The sequence below is a fragment of the Hakea prostrata genome, chromosome 11 (genome assembly GCF_041222555.1).
Source record: "Hakea prostrata isolate BN-2017 chromosome 11, UWA_Hpros_2, whole genome shotgun sequence".
Classification (NCBI taxonomy): domain Eukaryota; kingdom Viridiplantae; phylum Streptophyta; class Magnoliopsida; order Proteales; family Proteaceae; genus Hakea; species Hakea prostrata.
In genome coordinates this window covers 7,352,308-7,368,756 of record NC_142610.1, presented here as the reverse complement: position 1 = coordinate 7,368,756, position 16,449 = coordinate 7,352,308, and the positions used below count along the sequence as shown (strand labels likewise).

The following is a 16,449-nucleotide window of genomic DNA, read 5'->3' as shown; positions in this document are numbered from 1 at the left end:
AGCTTTAAAACAAGTTTATCAAACACCAACTTTATTTTTTAACTCAAAAAATAAAGAAAAAAAACACCAACTTATTCTATTATTAGGTTTTGAAAATATTTTCAGAACAGATTTATCAAACGTCATTTTCAAGCAAAAAACGGTCTTTTAGCACAAACATTAAAAAACGGTTTTGCATAAGAACTGATTTTTTAGAATAGAAACATTACCAAACACATACTTTGAGATTTTTGAAAAATATAAAGATGCAATGTCATCGTTAACTAGCAAAGCTTAATAACAAAAGTATTAATAACTTCAGGCAAAGTGAGGTTAAGTTAGTAATTTTCTTTTGGTATGGTTAGATTAATAAATTTAAGAAAAATAGAAAATAAGGTAATAAGTAATAACTAAGCTATGATACAAGGAGTGTTAGTTGTTGGCATAAATATCACTATCTCTCTTCTTAGTTGAATAAATAGCACTTAGACTCCCTCTTAGTAGGATAATGTCACTTACCTCTCCTCTTACCTAGCAAATATATTAAACACCTCCCACTTGTTAACTTTTTCGATTAAATTAAACTTTTACTGTTAAATATTTTTATAAAAATCCCAAACTACTTTTGGTTGAAAACATTTTTTAGTTTAAATTCTAAATTACCGTAATCACCCTAGCAGTTAAAATACTAGATTACTGTCAACTAAAATAATTGTTAAAAACCAAAATACTATAAAATATTAATAATTGTTTCCCAATATATTTTTTTTAAAAATTTTGTCAAACAATTAAAAAATTACGTACTACTTGATATCAAGAAAGTAAAGTGCTTTAATTGTAAAATTGAGTAAAAACAATACGTACTACTTTAGGGATAGGGTAAATGTAAAGTGCTTTAATTGTAAAATTATATTTATATTCCTTAATTTGGTACGGTACGGTTTCGGTACATACTGACGGTATGAGTACTTAAAACTTGAACCATACCAAAGAAATTCGGTTTCGATACATACTGACGGTATGAGTACTTAAAACTTGAACCATACCGAAGAAATTCGGTTTTGGTACGTACTTTTCAGTATTTTGAACGGTACAGTTCAGTCAAACAGATTTGGTATGCAGTTGACACCTTTAATAGATATGTATCGACTAGTACCGTGGGATAGCGTGGAATATTTAAACCTTCTATTACCAAAAAATAGAAAAATTAAAAAAATATATTTAAACCTTGATTAAAACCGTGATGAGAAATCCGGCACAAAAAGTCAATGGCTTTATGGTAATAAAAGCACGGGATTAATGGCATTTACTCAATCTAAAACCCCGTAATCGCGCACTTTAAACCCATCTCTCTCTTCTGGAAAATGAAAAATATCTACCAAAGCACCAGAAAAGCAAGAAATTTCAGTCACTTGAAACAGTGACAGCTGAAGCAAGCTCGAGCCGTTCAAGCTTTTTCTAAAAACCCTAACCCTAGCGTGTAATAGAGTGGGAGAGAAAGGATGATGGGAAGCGGGGACAACGAGGGCATAGTGCGGATGAACTTGATTTCATCCTTGCCACTGCAAGTACAATCGATCACGAACGAGATGCCATCGACTAGCGTTTCAATTCAGAAAGACGATAGGGTTCCTCAGTGGAGTCAGCAAGAAACAAAGGATTTCATCGCGATCAGAGCTGAACTTGAGAGGGATTTCACTGTTACGAAGCGAAACAAGAATCTGTGGGAGACTGTTGCAGCTAGGATGAAGAAGAGAGGATATAGAAGAAGCCCTGAGCAGTGCAAGTGCAAGTGGAAGAATCTCGTGAATCGATATAAGGTGATCCCTAATATCATCATTTCTTCAAACTATAACACAAAGATCGAATTTTCCAACCCCCCCTTTTAGGCCTTTAAATTTGAAATTCGGTGCAGGGGAAAGAGACGTCTGATCCAGAGAATGGACGGCAATGTCCGTTCTTTGAGGAGCTACACGCGGTTTTCGTTGAAAGGGAGAAGAGTATGCAGAGAATGTTGTTGGAATCAGAGGCTGGGAATGTGCAAGCCAAGAAGAAGGTGAAGAAGCCGAGTGGGGGTGATCGATCTTCCGATGACCTTTTGGAGGAGGAAGAAGAAGATGAAGATGAAAGTGAAGAAGAGCGGGTTACGAGGAGTGGAAACAGCCGGAAGAGGAAAGCTGAGAAGCATCTGCAGCAGCAGCAGAGGACGGATAGATCAGTGAGGAATAATGGTGGGAGCATTCAGGAGATGTTGCAAGACTTCTTTAATCAGCAGCAAAGAATGGAAATGCAATGGAGGGAGACAATGGAGAAGAGGGCTCAGGAGAGGAGGTTGTTAGAGCAAGAGTGGAGGAAGTCTATGGAAAATCTTGAGAGAGAGAGGCTAATGATGGAGCAAGCCTGGAGAGAAAGAGAGGAACAGAGGAGGATGAGGGAAGAGAGAAGAGGAGAGGAGAGAGATGCCCTTTTAACCTCACTGTTGAACAAGCTCCTTCATGAAAATTTCTGATATGCTGGAGAAAAGGGTTACTCAGAAAGTTCTGTTTCAGCTTTTTGTTCTTTTTGAAACTGAGTTCTGCTTCAGCTTTGGAACTATTATTGTATGAATTATTTTTTGTTTTGGTTTGGGTTTATAACCTTTTAAGTAGGCATACAGAAAAGAGGATGAGATCTAAAGTATTGCATCTTTAGGAAAGGAGGAGAGGCAAGAGAAAAGCAGAGGAGAAAAGCCCTTGGAAGCTCTTTGTTGGACAACCTTCTTAGTAAAGCTATTGTCATTCAGTTGATAGAATCACTTCCAGAGAAAGATCTGGTTGAGTTGTGTTGGTTCTTTACAAGTGTATACATGAACAATCTGTTAACATGTAGGTGAATGTGTCACTTTCAGAGAAAGATTTGCTTGAGTTGTGTTGCTTCTTTACAATTGTATACATGGACAATGTGTTATATGTTGGTGGCTAAATACAGAAAACAAATTAGAATTGTTCTGTTGTTGGGAAGATGGAAATGATTTATTTGCTCTGAAATAGCCAGTTTAAATTGAAATTGGGTGGTATACTTCCTCACATATAGATGTTTATTACATCTACTATTCATAAGAAAAAATCAATTATAAATGCCTTGGGTTAAATGATGATTTCACCATTATGCAAAAATTTAAAAGATAATTTTACCCTTTCTTTCGACACTAATTTTGATTTTGAGTTTTTAATTCTTATTGTTAAATGCGAGAGCATATAAAGAAAAATTATTAGAATACCTTTCATTTAGTGGGTGAATAAATTTCCTCTTCACCCTTTTTCTTCCTTTACTCTACTCTGCTGAAGTCACCAATTTTCCCCACCTGCTAGGCCTTACCATGAAAGAGATGGATGAGAAAACTACTATATTAATTTTTTTTTTGAATTTCATAGAAAAATATTTTAGGCATGCATTTAACAATGGGAATCAAAATCTCAAAAGTAAAATTGATCGTATAAATTTTTGTTTAGTGATAACATTATCATTGGATCCAAAATCTAAACAACAGAATAGCATTTATAATTAATTTTTTTTCAAAATAATAGATATAATTGATTGCAAAGTCAGGATTATAATGTAATTTGCCCTTCCTATTATGAAGTATTTGGATAAAATTCGTTTGCAGCAGCAAAAGAAGTAGCCATCATAGGCATTGCTTGTATCTTGCGTCTCTTAACTGTTATTCAACTTGTTAATTAGAGCTTGGGGTTTTAGTAGAAATTTATCCAGTTCATTTCCTCGTGAGAAATAGACGATCAATTTCTTCATAGATGTGTGAGATGTGTCCAAACACCACGTTAAATGGTTGAAATTCATTTATAAGTTACATCAATGAACATGATATTGGTCCAAATTTTAACTGAACTTTTTTAAGTCTCTATCATCCAACAATTGAGATGATGGTTAAAACACGTGGCAAATATGCAAACAGTGCTGACAGATGGCTGCTTGGAATGTTGAACCCATGAAAATCCAAGCCTTCTAACATGCAGGCCCTCCATAACATCATATAACCAAATCTTGATTTCAATTCAGTCCAATCCAATATCAAGAAATGTAAAGTTAGAGTTTGGAAATAAGTACAATCAATAAAATCCGAATAATTAAGGACAGTGAACCCCCAGACACGGTTGTCAAAAATTTAAGCCAATTAACTCTACAAAAAAGGACCAGGAGGCCCCATACATGGTCAGCTATAAGACCTAAGAGATTCACCAAATTCAAAATGGGCATTTCCAAGGAACTCTCCTTTCTAAAGATTAAGCAATCATGCCTTTTAACACAGGACAGAAATAATCCACATGTTAGAGAATAAGCTTCCTAGTAAGGCAAAGTAAATTTTATAAAAAAACAGTATCAAAGATAACATCAAGTAGATGATACCCTGTCTACTCAAAAGACCAGCCAAATCAATTCTGCAAATGGCAGCACTAATCCTCAGAGGAGGCAACAAGCTTAATGCCATCAATTGAGGAACAGTCACTCCAATGGACCTGCTGCCAAAAGGCGCCATTGCCGTTTAACTGTATATATATAACCTCTATTTCTTTTCCAATGCATATTTATTCCTGCCAAATAAAATTAAGAGCAAGAGCATACAAATGTAGGGAGAATAGAAGCAGTGACATTAGATTGAAGAACAGTCAAATAAATCCCAAGTTTCTGATACACACAAGTCCGCAGTTATTAATTTGGCAGTAAATCAACCAGAGTCAGAAGGTGGTTTCTCCTTTGGATGTTTGGAAGCATAGTGGTCTTTAAGCTGGTTCTCATTTGCTAGCTGCACCTGAAAATTCAATCTATTGATTTAGTATTCTGTCTGAAGATGCACTAGAAATTTGCACTTTTCAGTGACATGCAAAGCTGAAGAATATGCAATGGTATGTCAAGGGGAGAGATGTACAATTATGTCATCATTCTTTTCTGTTCGCAAAATGGCAGCGAACATGATATAATCAATTTGGAGTATCAACATTGATGTTAAAATTGGTGAATTTGTTGGATATTGGAGAATGGAGATTGGGAAACCTCCTTGCATGATGTAACATCGAGCATACCAAGAATACATAAACTAGAGTTCATGTGTAATGCAAATATAAAAGGTTGGGATATGCATGGCATATACACTTCCCTTCTCCTTTTACATACAGTATCCTCTCAAAGCTTGAAATACAAAGAGAAAACAATTAAGAATATAAGAAATTGAAAGATCATAAGATTTACAGTGTGCCTAACAATGGCACCTCTCTGTACAAATCGATGAAGCAGTGATAAGGAAAATATCTATCAAGAATTACAGTAGACAATAAAAAAAAGAGAATGAATTAAGTTTATAGAGGATTCAAATAGGAAGAAAGACTAGACATCCCTACACCTAGCAACAACATTTTGAGAGTTATGATTTGTATGGAGCACAATTAGTATCATATGGGTTAAAACATTTTTACTATAGATCTAAAGATGCAGACTCCTGGCAGTGAAAACTAATTTTGTGTTGTAGTGGCAGAAATGCAATCATCTGGACATAGAGTTTGTCATGTAGAGACAACAATATGTAAGGGATCTTTATTGGTGTAGGTTCCTCCCCCCCCCCCCCCTCCTCCAGTTATTATATTATTCAACCAAGGAAAAAAGTAGTAGTCATTAAATTAGGAGAACTTATTACAGTGGCAGTTAAAACAGGACAAATAGTTCTACATTAATTTGACATTTATCTAGTACGATAAAGAAAAATAAACCATGGCGGTAGAGGATTTGGCAACAACTATGGTTACAAATTGAATTTTTGGAAATGAATGTAATTTTCTCTCAAAGCTCGGACAATTGTGTTAATCGATTCTGGTCCTCTTTGTAGGTGAAATCTGAGGTATTATTTGTTCTCCTCTTTTCTTCTTTTTTTTTTTAACCTTAAACATTTTCTATTCATTACGGCAACCTATTCCAACCACATAACTAGGCATTTCCATAGTATTTTTGACAGATGCCATTATGACAAGTATTTGAATCATCAAATCAGATCTCTTGAAACACACCTTGCTTGCATTTCTTACAGAGCTATCTTACTGTTATCCAGCATCAACCCAATCTTTGGATCCCCCTCTCTTCTTCTCAATGCTTTCAACTTAACCATAACCAAATTCACAATTTCGTTCCTTGAACCTTAGTTTTTAGCACTCTTTACAACCCAAAACCTGGTATTTAGCACATTCTACAGCAGCTATGCCCATCATCTTTCTATATAATAAATCTCCAACTACTTATCCAGCTCACAGCAAAGTTGATTCTACTTTTATCTGGTATACATTTTGACAAATCCTCAGATGTCTGTTCAGCTTGAGGAATTGAAATGTTGAATTCGCCTGGCTTCTGACAAGTGATATGTGGAACCTTGACCACATATCAACTAAAGGATACCATATGACAATCATACATCATTCATGGCATGAAGATTGGTTGTCATAAACAATGCCGCTTTAGCACATATTATGCTGCTATGTAGAGATCAACCCACCAAACTTTGCCACCAGTGAGAATCCCACCAATTGAAACTCCAGAAATTTAACTGCAAATTTTCAAAATAATGAAAAAAAAAAGGAGAGGAAGTACTGCAACCATCAAAGGGGTGGGGGCCATGGCGTAATGGTCGGTCGACCACAGTTGTAGCCTAAGGAAGGCGTTGAAACAGACTAAGCAAATATTGCTGGGTTAAGGCTGCATGGGAAAACTGCCCCCCCCCCTCAAAACGTTGATAGTGCGGAAGCCTTCAGCACCGGCATCACCGTCTTAAGGTATCAGGAACACATCATATAGCTAATTCTCAGGGACAACTTAGATGTGTATAGGGGAAATTAGACATGTTTTAAGATAAGCTTAGGATACATGCAAAAGCAGTGTTGTCAAGCCTTAAGCACCACTAATAAACAATAAGTAACACTAACCACTCACTAACCACTATTCTAAACTCTCCAACCCCTACCTACCTACCTGCCCTCCTCACCCCTCCCCCCCCAAAAAAAAAAAAAAAAAAAAGTAAGAGAAAAAGAAATAAAGAAAGAAAGCACCACTGATATCCAACCTCTATTAGTTTGTCTCAACTTTTGCAGCATCTATATGATACAAATTTTCCTTGGCAAGTACAACCCTATTAATTAGTAGCAAGAAGCAGTTAACAAGAATGTCTCAAAAGGAAAATCCATTGCCGCACAGGTATAATAGTCTAAAGGACCAAATTAGTAAAAAAACATGCGAGTATAAGTATCCTACTAAGTATTCCATAACATTAAGCATCTATATATTAAAAATCCTACTACTGTACGGGTAACATGTCAAACGAATCTGAAGAAACAAAACTGTAAAAAATATATGCTCAGCAACAAAAAAAAATTATATACTATACATCACAATGCATTCAGCACGATCCAAATCTACCTATTAATGCAACTTCACAACATTAAATTATTTGAAAAGGGGAAAATGATACACACAAAGTTCTGCTCCCCCCCCTCCCAAAAAAAAAAAAAAAAAAAAAAAAAAAAAAAGAAAAAAGAAATAGAAAAAGAATACAAAGGATTGGGAAGAGTTGAGCATTCAAAAATCATCCATGAATATACTTTGATGATATCTCTCAGCTCTCCTATAGAATGTTATATGTCTGACCCATATCATGGGAGAAAGGAGACAGCATATGCTACCATAGGCTTTTACAAGAAAAAATGCATAGATCCAGGTCAGATTTTAAAAATGTAATACTCAGCAAAAGCAGGAGGAAAAAGGGGGGAAAAAAATTTGTGCAAGCTCCCCCCATTGCTATTAGGGTTTCATGTCACCTTAGTTTTGCATCAAGGATGCAATATCTTCCCTGAGAATTGAGAACAGGTTGAAAAGATAGTCATTTAGAAACTAATCATGCATTTAATTCTTAAATATTTTCTATGCACCTCAACACAATTTTCTTATTAAATTGTAGTTCATTGGAGTGCTTGCTATCACAAAATATATTTTTTTCTTTTTCGGGTGAAGAAAATAATAACAACTTATCTTGATAACTTTTTTCCCATTATAAATACCAAACACTTTCTAAAATTATATTGTTTAACTCAAAATGACTTGTCAATGTATAAAATCCTGAAGACCAAATAGCAATAAGATACCGAGACAATTCTCCTCGCTTGTAGAATCCAGAATAATTGCAAAAGAAATTCCTTTTATTTCCCTTGAGTCTGAAATAACTTTCCAAAATTGTTGTCCATGCTGCTGTTTCACTTTCTGGCATCTGCTCAAATAAGTACTCAGCATTTTCCATCTGACCAGTTCTTGAATAACAAGTAATCATAGTTGTGCATGAAGCAACAACTCTTTTAGGCACTCTGTTGAACAATTACGCATGCAACTGCAAAGTATCCCACTTCATATACAAAAGAGTACTATAAATTGGGGTGATTTTTTTCAGGTACTTGATCAAATACCAACAAGACTTCCTTAATAATATTATGCTGGAAGTACCCTTCTATAATTCTTCCCAAGATATAGAATTCTAACTAGCATTCTATCAACAACTGATGTGCCCGCTGAATTCTCCAATTATTCACACAAACAGAGATGGTCGTATTCCAAATAAAGAGATTTCTTTCTGGCATTCTATTAAAAAAATCCTTAGCTTTTTCCACACCTTGCATATCCAGTCAACAATTCCCTCCATGAAACTGTAATGTTGTTAGGTATGACTATCAAATATCGTACGTACCTCACCAATCTTACGATCCTAACATACCCAGATATCGTATAGTTCCATGTTACCTGATTTTTAAAGGGCACTCCACTGAATAAACGGCATGCACATTCAACATAACCACGCCAAAGCAACTAATAATGTATGAATTGCACCCATATACATCATGATAGTTCCTTTGTGAACTAATGACTCCATGGATGAGTTTGTACCCGTAAAAAGCGAAACCTGGATTCAGAGAACGAACTTGTTCCCATGATATCGAACCCCTGTAAACACGTCCAATGACTTTCTTCCTCTCCAGTCCCAAAATCTACTTTGTACAACAGGATCATTTATGTTCATTAACCCATATTATGAAATTCATATAAACAGACAAACACAGTAGACAATTTCACAACCATTACCAATCAAAATCTATTAATCAAGTAGAGTTATCCGTTTGATATCAAGTACGAATCGTTTACAGTCAATCACAAGAGATTTACCTTATATTAACAAGAACATTTGAAGAAGATATATACATATATGGCAGAGGATTTGATTAAATTCTAGGGTTTTAAGACTCTTCATAAAAACTTACCTTGCAGATGGGGCAGGTGATTTTGAGAGCTACAGCTCTTGCTTCAAACTGGGACCCTTTTGATTTCTGGTTTTTCTCAGCGTTTCGTTTCTGGGCTTCGATCTTCTGCTTCCCTCTAGTCATCTTTCTGCTTCGTCCCTTACTCTTCTCCGAATTCCCAGACGAATCACGGGCGAGCTTCTTGTCTGAATCTTATTTTCCACCATTACCCGTGTTTGGAGTTTGGGATGACATCAGATCCACGATCAGAACTGTGAACCCGTTATGAGGATGGTTCATTTGGAATCTTATTTTGGTGGTGATACTTTGAAGACCGTATTTAGGCGTGCAAATTGTCAAAGCCGTCAATTTAGAATCTTTTATTTCAAACCAACCACTCACAATATAAGATAAAGAGTTTGAATTTCTCTGGAGTTACAGGCAAAGCTTCTACATATATCTAAATAATAATATTGGAAGGATGTAGTCAAGGTAGGTGTAAACTGGCCCGAACGAACCTTAATTCTAAAAAAGTTGAATGTTAATGACTTTTGATACAAATTATTTTGCCATTTTGTGATCGGGGTGTCAATTTGATATGGAGCTGGATTTTGGTGCAGTATTGAATAAATTTACCGTGTATGGTTATTGTAGGAAATACCAAATAATATTAGTATGTCATATCATTACCATACCATATTTACTCGGTACTAAATAGCTCTGATATTTGATATGGTATTGGTGCTGTAGGTGTGGTTACTAAATTAGCTCTGATATTTGATATGGTATTGGTGCTGTAGGTGTTGTTAATGTCAATTTGTCTATTACTATACCAATACTGCACCATTTATCTAAATGTATAGCACTATAGCTATGTCATATTGATACTATACCATATTTATTCGATACCGTATGATACGATATAAATGATACCGTAATTATTTTCATTTTTTAAAATTCAATACCAACCCAACTGATAAAGGTTTGATCCAATATAAACTGGTCTATTTACCAAAACCCAGTAAATATAAAGTGAGGAAAACAAATGAAGTATTTTAACATCTGCTGTCAAACAAGCTGAGATCAGTTAACAGTCATTCTTTACTGCTGCAACAAACACATCTAAGTTATATATTCATGATCTACTGAGGGCAATTAGCTTCAGCACAAAGATAAGGCAAAGAGGATTTTATTGGAGAAATCCTATTATACAGTGAGAATTGAGGGTTTAACAAAGATAAGGCACCAAAGATTGCTCTTATTTCAAACACAAAAAATCATACAATTAATTACAATAAACACTAGAAAAAGTGGATTTTAACTGCTTTATCTGAACAATGCTACTAAGTAGTGAGGATGGGGGGAAGAATCAAAGATCTGGCACCGAGAATTCGAGCCTTGGTGTCTGGAAAACAATCAATCCCTGGAACTGTTGTGACTTCTCCATTGCTACTTACTTGAATTGGGTATCTGAGCAGGTGGCCTGGCAGATCATGTTCTAAAGAATCTTTAGAGTAAAGATCCCAATACTTGTCTGCAATCCCATTCACCTTCTGAACACATTCCAAGCTCTCAGGATGGAGGAAGGATTTGTCAAGCATGCCAAGATGCTCATACCACAATGCCATCCTGAAACCATGAATCTCACCTCTTGCTCTGTGCTTGGTTGATAGATGATAAGGTTGATATGCTCCCATGGCAATCTCTGTGTCCCTACCACCGTCCATTGACCTCTGATTGAGGTTAGCAGACCCAATGATTATGTATTCATCATCAACTATCATCATCTTTGCATGAACATAGATCATGAACCGACGTGCCTGCTGTGCTCTGCTGTAGTTAGTTCCATTCTCTGGTTTCTCTGAAGGTTCATATTCTCCACTCATCTTCTTCTCCCTGTTGCCAAGGCAAAAGAATGTCAAGTAATCCCTAGGATCTGCCTTAAGTCCCTTGGCTTGGAGAGCCTTTGTGATATCAGAATACATCATTTCCATTGTCCTTCTCTGCCCATCTAAAATTGCTTGGACTGAATCATCTTCTGGAATACCCTCTGGCCACATAGGAACCACAACATAGGCAACAAACCTCTCACCTGCTTCAATCTTACTAACAATCTTTAGTGAGATTTCTTTTGGAATGAGATGCAAAGCACCTACATCTTCAACATTCATGTCGCGATCTGGTTTCCAAGAGAATGAGCTACCAAGGAAATATTGATTTTCAATGTAGATGGATTGCTTTGCTCTTCTAATTGCATTTATATAGGCATCTTGAATGCTTCGGTCGATGATGTTGTTCTTACCACTAACAAGTCCTGCTCTGGCTGCGTCTTCAGGCGTCTGAGGGAAGCCAAAAGCTGCACCACCATCGATGGACCGAAATAACTGAACATTCCATTTCTCCTGGTCTTCAGCAAACTTAACTGGAGATGATGATGGAAGGATGTCTTCAAGGTTGTTGAGCTGAAGAAGAAGGTTTTTCCCACCTTGCTTCCACCACCTCTGCTCAAAGGTGTATAGAACATCCCAAGCAATGGGTCCTTCTAGCCGGCAGTGAATATCATGCCAAGGCTCCCTTGGACCACCTTTGTTGATTGAAGAACCTTGGAAGTTGGGCTGGTGAAAATCATCATGGTGAGCTGAGTTCAAGGTCCTGAAAAGGGAGTGGAAGGGTGTATCATATCTTCCCATCACAAAGATCAATACCACCAACAAAACTAACAATTCTCCTTTTATGATGGGCTAATGATCTGCTGGCCATGGGCATCTCACTGTCTACCACCACAATCTTCTGATGATGAGTGAACATCGTTGATGTCTGAACGCCCTGAACCAAGCTGTCACCAACATCAGGAACGCGACCACAAAGAACACAATGAACATCACTGTCACGGAAGAATTCTGCGGTTTCTGAATCGTGAGTACCCATAATTCCTTCGTTCCTAAATATACCCACAGAAGTCATGTCATCCCAAACAAGCAGAAGAACTCTAACCCCTTCACTAGCCTTCTTCTTGAGCAGCTCCCCAAGAGTAAGATCTCCTCCATGTTTTGGCCTTGTTGAGTCCCTCACCAAGGTGATCTTAGTATATACAGACCAACCAGTAATATAAATCAAGTGTTTAGCATTACTGATAGCATCATAAATGTCTTCCCAGCATCTATGTGGCTCATAGTACTTGCCTCCTGAAAGAGGGATTTTGGGCATGAAGTTGTTTGGGATGTGAGCATCTTGGTAAAGGGAAACCCTACATCCGTCCCTCTGTGGGAAGTAAGTGAAAGGCACACCAGAAAAACTTGGATTGCTGATTCCCTTAGACCAATTGGGATCCTTGGTAACAGGAAAATATTGAAGCTTGACATGGATCTTTGAATGTCCATGAAAAGGCTTACGATGTTCATTAACAATCTCAACCCATTTATCAATTTCTTTCCCACCTAGGATTTCCTCAACAGGTACATAAGCTCTCCCAATTAGAGTTGCCCCAATTGGATTATCATCTTTAATAGTGAAGATAACATGAGAAGCCATATGAGCACAGTAAATGTGAAAAGATTCATACCATTTAGGGTTGACATTCTCGCGTTCGAGCACTCTTGTCCTGCCAACTCTGGTTTTCCCCAGATCAATTGTTGCATAGAGTCTACAGACAGGCTTGCCAAATCCACCTGTGTTTTCTTCTATTTTCTCCTTCAGCTTTTCAAAGATTTTTGGACCTTTGAAGTTGGGGCCTGGGCCAGGGAAGAGTTTTGGACCATTGAAGTTGGGACCTGGGCCACCTCCTATGTGAAGCTTATCTACTTCAAAAATGGTGGCATGAAGTGTTCCATGGATCAGCATCTGAGCCATTCCTGAATTGAATTGAAGAACTAGCTCTTGATGTATGCAATAGTTCTTTGGTAAGTATCCTTACAGAAAGAGAAGGTGTTCCAGCTGAGAAAACTTGATTTGGTTTCCTGGGTTTTGAAGTTGCAGCAAATCAAAACCAAAGAGTGAAGTTGTAAAGAGAAGGTACCTGCAAGTTATATAAAATGCTTTCGAATCTGTATGAGTCTCAGAAACAACCCATACCTGTTTTGAAGGGAATAAGAATGCACCATTGAGAGCATCGAAATATAATTGGGTCAATAGAGACATCCCTGAGGCTGCCTGGAATTATTTTACAGAAAAACTTTATGAGTCGCCTTCTAGATAGATGGGATGATGAGGATTGAAGACATAAACTTTGACTTTTCATGGCGTTCCAAGACGAATTCATGAGCTAGCCTTCTAGATGGAAGGGACTTCTTGTTTCGTCTTCACACCCATCGTTTTACAGTTTCAAAAGATTAGGAATTAAGGAAGGTGGATCATGGATGGTTCTCAAAGTCAGTTTGACTGGTTTATTTATTCTTGTTCAAAACCAAACTTCATAACCAAGCTTTAAATTGTGGGTATCGTATCAACCAAGTTATTTTAAGAAATGTATAGCCCAATATTGAATATTGCATTGTTCTGATCGATACATTTTTATTAATCGAAATATATCTTTCAATTAAAAAAAAAAAACAGACGTTATCTTTATTTTTTTTTAAAATTAAAGCTTGAAAAAGACACATTATCAATGTGTATTGTATTGTATTGATTATATCTAATATGTATACATATATACTCGTATAATGATGCCAGAAACGATATGATGTTTGGATGCAAAACCTGGTTCCCTTGCGGGATTACAATCAAGTGCAGGTGTGTGACTAGATCTGGGAGAGGATCATCAGCATTTCTTCTCCCCTACCACATCAGGTTGGTGCAGTTGTTTTTTCAGATTCCCACAGTGGTGTCTTGGGCCCAAGTCCAATTTCGCCCAACCGCTTTTATCGCATTGAGGGTCCAATTTGTAAGCTGCATATTTTTCTTTTACCATTTTTTCTAGAGCTGTTGACAATGTTGCTCACAGCCTAGCTAGGCTGTGGAAGGCCTGTTGAGAGATGTGTTCAACAGATTAAAATGGCGGCCGAACTACCCTTGATTGCCCTCCCCTTCCACCCTTAAAATTTCTTTAAATAAGCCCATTTTGGGTATTCTTCTTTTGTTTTTAATGGCAATGAATAGAAATGTTATTATATCCTCTCCTAGAAAAAAAAATCCCCAATATTGAATCCTAGTTTTGCCCCTAACATATTAGGGTTTTCCGATCCATGGTTGGTGTCTCATTATGACCCTCCCATCATTATGAACAAATTCACCCTCTACACCTGAATTTATACCTACCTCCAATTTTCTTCTAAAATCATTGTAAAATTAAATTTTTTGCCTCGGGAATTGTGACTTTTTTTTTTTTTGGTTGGAAAATGGGAGCTTATATTGATAGAGATAAATACGAATTACAAAATTTTACATTCTAAAATATGACTGGCCATTTGCATCACTACGGGCAATGTCCTTCAAGGGAGCAGAAAGGCCTCTAGAGTCAAAGTGTATTTCATCAATAGAGTTTAGTAAACCAGCCAAGAAGTCAGTTGCATGGTTATTCTCCTAATAGCGATGTGAAAAAAATACAATCTGCAAAGCTCCTTTTTTTGTAATTTATCTCTGCCACAAAGTCCCTAGAATACCAAGGACATCTGTGGGCACCTAAGATCATTTGGACCGCTTCTTTAGAGTTGGAGAAGAGGCGAACTCTTCTAATCCCACGATGCCTAGCCATCTTGAGGCCTTTAGAAATAGCCATGAGTTCCATCATATGAATTTGATTTGTTCCTTCGGATGCAACTGCCATTGCAAAGAGGACCTCACCTTTATAATTCCGACCCAAAAAGCCATAGCCACCTAGAGCTCGTCTGAGGATCCATCACAATCAACACATAACCAACCAACATCCGGTGGTTCCCACTTAATTGACTTTAGAATGGGCAGACAATAGTTAACACTAATCCTCCACTTCTCCAAGAAGGACCAATTTGGAGGGTTGTCAGGGACCGAAACAGATAGATCTACAAATCCGTGCCTGAGTATTCATAATGATCTTGTGGGAAATTGTATTAGGAGCGCTGAAAGAGTTCTTAAATATTCGCATGTTCCTCTCACCCCAAATGCAATACAAAGCACAACAAAGACTAAATTTTTGAACCTGGTTTTTTAGTTTGTTGCCGTGGAAGTGCTCGACCAACCATTTAAGCTCATCATTCCAAGATTGTTTTGGAGAAAATGTAAAACCATTCAGCCTCATGACTGCGCTCCAAACTTGTCTAGAGAAGCTGCAGTTAAAGAACAAGTGATCTTGTGTTTCCTCCTCCAAGCTACATAAAATGCAGATTGTGTTTATTGAATGATTCCACGAGGCAATTCGAGATTTTGTTGGTAAACGTTCCAAGGCACAAAGCCAAGCAATAAAGCTGAATCTAGGCTGGATGTATAAGGACCAAATCAGTGGAGCCCAAGGGACTTGCGGTGATGGAGCGCGATCATTTTTATATGCAGATTGAAGAGAGAAAAACCTGAATTTGTAGTTGACCAAACTGCTGCATCATTAGGAAGATTAAGATGGATCTTTGTGATTTTTATATCTTCCCAACGATCGATAAGAACAAGATCATAGCGGTCAAGAGTCCAAGAACATTGAGTAGCACATAACCGACTCACACGATCATCATGTTTCCTTCCAATTGCTTCCATAATGTAAGTAGTTGGAGTTTTGAGAGCGCCACCCTCAAGCCATGGGTCATACCAAAGCCAAACATTTTGACCATCCTTTACTTAGTGTTTGATGCACCTAGAAGCTATTTCACGACTCTTGAGAATTGCCTTGAAGGTGTTGGAGCATCTACTAGGAGGATGAAGAGACCAAATAGAATCACGCTTAAGCCACCTGTGATGAACAAAAGAGACCTAGCAAGAAGAATTGTTTGAAACAAGACTCCAAATATGTCGAGATAAAGCTACTTTGTTCCATTCGGCCAAACTTCTCAAACCCAAACCGCCTTCTATCATAGGCCTACAAATGAGCTTCCAAGAAACCTTATAAGAACCAGTGTTATTTTCGCCTTTCCAAAGAAATCTGGCCATAGAACTTTCAAGGTGATTAATGATCAACCTAGGGAAGGGTATGACGTTTAACCAATGACTCACTGTGCTCATCAAGACAGATTTGATAAGAGTCAGGCGCCCTGCATAAGAA

At 37.2% G+C, this 16,449-nt stretch overlaps 1 protein-coding gene and 1 pseudogene across 2 annotated transcripts; one reads left to right on the top strand and one right to left on the bottom strand.

Annotated features, from left to right (window-relative positions):
• Positions 1-1,351: 1,351 nt before the first annotated feature.
• LOC148999849 (trihelix transcription factor GT-3b-like) lies at positions 1,352-3,021 on the top strand. The gene is made up of 2 exons (XM_089140126.1): positions 1,352-1,799; positions 1,895-3,021. The coding sequence occupies exons 1-2, from the start codon at positions 1,482-1,484 to the stop codon at positions 2,486-2,488; spliced, it is 912 nt and encodes a 303-aa protein (XP_088996252.1). The 5' UTR covers positions 1,352-1,481; the 3' UTR covers positions 2,489-3,021.
• A 7,280-nt stretch (positions 3,022-10,301) lies between these two features.
• LOC148999848 (phospholipase D alpha 1 pseudogene) lies at positions 10,302-13,617 on the bottom strand (annotated as a pseudogene). Its single transcript, XR_016170816.1, has 2 exons — positions 13,362-13,617; positions 10,302-13,246 (listed from the first exon to the last, which is right to left on the bottom strand). The product of XR_016170816.1 is annotated as a phospholipase D alpha 1 pseudogene (transcript).
• Between the last annotated feature and the right edge of the window lie 2,832 nt (positions 13,618-16,449).